Consider the following 4,509-nt stretch of genomic DNA (forward strand, 5'->3'; position numbering starts at 1 on the left):
ACTATGTAAAAGAGTAGAGATTAGCTTCCCGTAAAATTTGAATTCGCCCAGTAAATATCCATATAGATAAACATGTATATTTAAGCAATATGTACAAAGTATCGTTATACCATTAGAAGGCAATTCAAATTGAGAGGGGAAAACTGTCATATACGTTGTGCGTGAATACGCACTGTTATATACTTTGTATGTGAACATGCTCCTATACTAATTACTACTTTGGTAAACGCACTCATGTACGATTACTATGGAAGGGAACGCACCCATGTAGATATACATACACATAATCATAAGTTCTGCTGAATCGAGAAAAGAAAGAAAAGAGATATAAAACGTGTTTTTACCAAAAACACAATAAGTGGCGACGAGGAGAAAAAAAATCCACAAATTTCGCGGTCATCGTTTTGTTTTAAACCACAATAACGTGAAGTAATCACGAATATACATTGTAAAACAAAGTACACTACAAATTTCAATTGAAGGAAAAAGATGACCAACTACGCCGTTTTCGAGAAATTCGACAAGGCAACAATGCAATGGTCTCGTTGGGTGGCACGTTTTGAGGAGACTGTAACGATGCTTGAAGTCTCCGAGAAAAACAAATCATTGCTGCTTATTTACATGGGGCAAGAAACATACGACATGCTGTATGACAAATTAGCCCCAGCAACACCAGCGGAAAAAACTTACGCGGAAATAAAAAGAATCATCTCTGACGTTTACGATCCAGCACCATTAGAGATAATGGAAAACTACCGATTCCACCTACGCAAACAAAATGAGAGTGAGTCAGTAGAAGAGTTTTCGATAGCGTTACGGAAGTTGGCAATAAATTGCAACTTCGGCACATATTTGGAAACTGCATTGCGAAACCAATTCGTATTCGGTCTGCGCAGCACACGGATCCAGAATCGATTGCTGGAGACAAAGGATTTAAAAATGGATGCAGCGTTAACTACGGCAAAAGCGATGGAGCTATCGGCAAAAGGCGGTGCGGAAATTCAGCAGCAAAAAGACGTCAAATCGCCAATAAATTACATTCAGCAAAAGAATAAGAAAGGCAAAAAGATAACGATCATGAATTCAGCAAATTCAAAAGCAAACAAGACTAAAGTTGACGAGATGAAAAGGAGCGGGTTCTGTTTTCGATGTGGCAAAAGTGAACATCGCGCTAACAAATGCCCACACCAAAATTCGACGTGCTCGTTCTGCAACGTGAAGGGTCATCTATCATCGGTCTGTTTTAAAGCGAAGAAGGAAAAAAAAGCAGACAAACTACATTGACTGCGAAGATCATACTAATGCGGTTGAGGAATTGTTCAACATAAATACAGATAATTTTAATTACATTAAGATTAATCACAATAAGAACTCAAAAATTTATACACAACTAAAAGTAAATCATATCCTTCTAGGTTTCGAAATCGACAGCGGCTCTCCAGTAACGATTATTAGCAAAACAGATAAGAACAAATATTTTCCTACACAGCAATTGTTCCCGACGGACATGAAACTGGTCAGCTATTGTGGTTCGGAGATTAACGTGTTGGGTTATTTCAATGCTTGCGTAAATATGAGCACTACGGTAAGTCCAGATATGAAAATATATGTAGTGGAGTCAAATAGAAAACCACTTCTGGGACGGGAATGGTTACGTAAGTTGAAGCTGGATTGGAACCAGATTTTTAACGCGGACTACAATGCGCAAGTCGTTTCATCACTCCATAAGCATCAAGTATCGGGGAGGATAGATTATTTGAAACGAAAATACTCCAAAGTATTTGAAAAATCGATGGGTAAAATTGAAAACGTACAGGCACGTATCCGTCTACAGGCGAATGTGGAACCGATCTTTATTAAAGCAAGAAAGCTACCGTTTGCATTACGTGACGCGGTGGAAAAGGAGCTCGAAGATTTGGAAAGGAATGGCATCATAAAGAAAATCGATTCAGCCAAATGGGCTACACCCATCGTACCAGTTAAGAAGCAAGGCAACAAAGTGAGATTGTGCGGCGATTACAAAATTACAGTGAATCCGCGCATAGTTGTTGAGGAGCATCCACTTCCAACAATTGAAGAGCTTTTTGCTTCCATGGCTGGCGGACAAAAGTTTTCAAAGATTGACCTCACCAAAGCCTATTTACAATTAGAAGTTCACCCGGATGATCGGGAAATTTTAACGCTCAGTACACATCGCGGGTTATATCAACCGACAAGGCTAATGTATGGCATTTCGTCAGGACCAGCGAAATGGCAGCGAGAAATCGAGCAAATTCTGAAGGATATAGACGGGGTGTCGGTATTCTTGGATGACATAAAAATCACTGCACCAAACGATGAGATACACTTACAGCGCCTGGAACTCGTTTTGTCTCGTCTCAACAAATACAATATGCGTGTAAATTTTGAGAAATGCATATTTATGGCAAACGAAATTGAATATTGCGGATACAAAATCGACCGTTTTGGTATACACAAAGTACAAGCGAAAATATACGCAATTACACAAATGCCACATCCAGCTAATAAAGAGCAAGTCCGTGCATTCATAGGGTTGGTCAACTATTATGGCCGATTCCTGGCAAACTTGAGTACAACTTTATACCCGCTGAACAATCTACTCAAAGATGATGTGAAATTTATTTGGGACAGTGATTGCAAGAGGGCTTTTAACGAAGTGAAAAAGCAAATACAAACAAAGATGCATCTCGCGCACTACGATCCGAAACTACCATTAGTGCTTGCTACGGACGCAAGCCCAGTAGGTGTTGGGGCTGTATTAAGCCACATTTACCCCGATGGAAGCGAGAAACCAATACAGTTTGCATCGCAAACTCTATCACCGGTCCAACGACGGTACACGCAGATCGATCGTGAGGCGTACGCGATTATCTTTGGCATCCGAAAGTTCTACCAATACGTTTACGCTCGGAAATTCATCCTTATAACGGATAATAAACCACTTGCACAAATTCTATCACCAAAAAAGGGGTTACCGACACTGTCCGCTACGCGAATGCAGCATTACGCCATCTTCATGCAGTCATTCGACTACGACATTCAATATCGCAAATCATCTGAGCATTCAAATGCGGATGCACTTTCTCGACTACCGTTAGCGGAAATCAATAAGAAAAAAGAAGAAATCGAAATAATCGAGATAAATGCGATCGAAACACTACCATTATCGGTAGAAAAACTACGAGAAGCGACAATGAAGGACAAGACAATTCAAGAATTAAAGAATGGACTGATGAAAGGCTACACCGTAAAACCTGAACAACGCTTCAACATAGATCAAACAGAGTTTACAATTCAACACGACTGTTTGTTGCGAGGATTACGCGTATACGTACCCGGAGAGTTACGAAGCCAAGTTCTAGATGAACTACACATAGCACATTTCGGCATTACTCGTATGAAAGCATTAGCACGAAGCTGCTGATGGTGGCCGAAAATAGACGCAGACATTGAAGGCATTGCAAGAAATTGTTCGCAATGTCAACGTACTCGAGCAAACCCAGTGAAAATTACTTCACATGTGTGGGAGGCGGCCAAATTTCCGTTTCAACGTGTACATGTGGATTTTGCTGGACCTGTCATGGGGAAATACTTCTTTCTCCTAATTGACGCGTATACTAAGTGGCCAGAAGTTTATACTATACCAAACATTACTACGGCTATAACTATTGATAAATGCCGCGAAATATTTTCAAGATTTGGAATTCCTGAAGTTTTAGTAAGCGATAACGGATCGCAATTTACATCCGAAGAATTTCGTCTCTTCATGGAAAAGAATGGCATAATACACAAACGAAGTGCACCGTATCATCCCTCCACGAACGGGCAAGTGGAACGGAATGTCCAGACATTAAAAAACAAATTGAAGACAGTAAGTTGCAATCATTCCGACATCGATAAAGTAGTATGCAACATTCTACTAAATTATCGTCGAACTCCACACGCAACAACGGGCGAATCACCAGCGTCGTTAATGTTCAATCGCCAAATTCGTTCTCGTTTAGACATAATGCTACCAACAACGCTTTTACCAGAAATTCCGAAATGCGAAATGAATTCAAAGCTACGTAGACTACAAGTAGATGACCAAGTGTCAGTTCGAGATTATACAAGCACAGAAAAATATCAGTTTGGCATTGTCATTGAAGTGCTGGGGAAGTTGCATTATAACGTTAAACTAGACGACGGTCGCATTTGGAAACGACATATCAATCAGATTCATAAAATCGCCTCTATTAAACCAACTTGGGAAGACCAAATGAAGTACGACTACGGCGACCCTGGACCCGTAACACACACGCATACGCAAACACCACAACAGCTCACCACAATTCCGGCACAAGACGAAGAACAAAATATAACAAACGCGACACCAATCGTTACTGGACCTGCTCCGATTCCGGAACGTAGACCACAAAGACAAATAATGCCGCGCAAAATGTTAACGTACGATGAAGAGTTCAATCAAGTACCAAACTGAAATAATAA

At 40.4% G+C, this 4,509-nt stretch overlaps 1 protein-coding gene across 1 annotated transcript; it reads left to right on the forward strand.

Annotated features, from left to right (window-relative positions):
• The first annotated feature begins 489 nt into the window (after positions 1-489).
• Positions 490-4,501, forward strand: LOC118756900 (uncharacterized protein K02A2.6-like). The gene is made up of 3 exons (XM_036491638.1): positions 490-1,236; positions 1,355-3,416; positions 3,525-4,501. Exons 1-3 carry the CDS (start codon positions 490-492, stop codon positions 4,499-4,501), a joined length of 3,786 nt encoding a protein of 1,261 aa, XP_036347531.1.
• Positions 4,502-4,509: the final 8 nt, after the last annotated feature.

The sequence above is a fragment of the Rhagoletis pomonella genome, unplaced genomic scaffold, assembly GCF_013731165.1.
Source record: "Rhagoletis pomonella isolate Grant_MI unplaced genomic scaffold, Rhpom_1.0 Rhpom_scaffold_12819, whole genome shotgun sequence".
NCBI lineage: Eukaryota > Metazoa > Arthropoda > Insecta > Diptera > Tephritidae > Rhagoletis > Rhagoletis pomonella.

What these genes read in the sequence shown, in the direction of transcription:
- LOC118756900 (XM_036491638.1), top strand. Translation starts at nt 490, where the DNA reads ATGACCAACTACGCCGTTTTCGAGAAATTCGACAAGGCAACAATGCAA. An exon ending in TGAAGGGTCATCTATCATCG is followed by an intron (nt 1,237 to 1,354) that starts GTCTGTTTTAAA and finishes AATTACATTAAG; the next exon opens with ATTAATCACAATAAGAACTC. An exon ending in AGCACATTTCGGCATTACTC is followed by an intron (nt 3,417 to 3,524) that starts GTATGAAAGCAT and finishes GAGCAAACCCAG; the next exon opens with TGAAAATTACTTCACATGTG.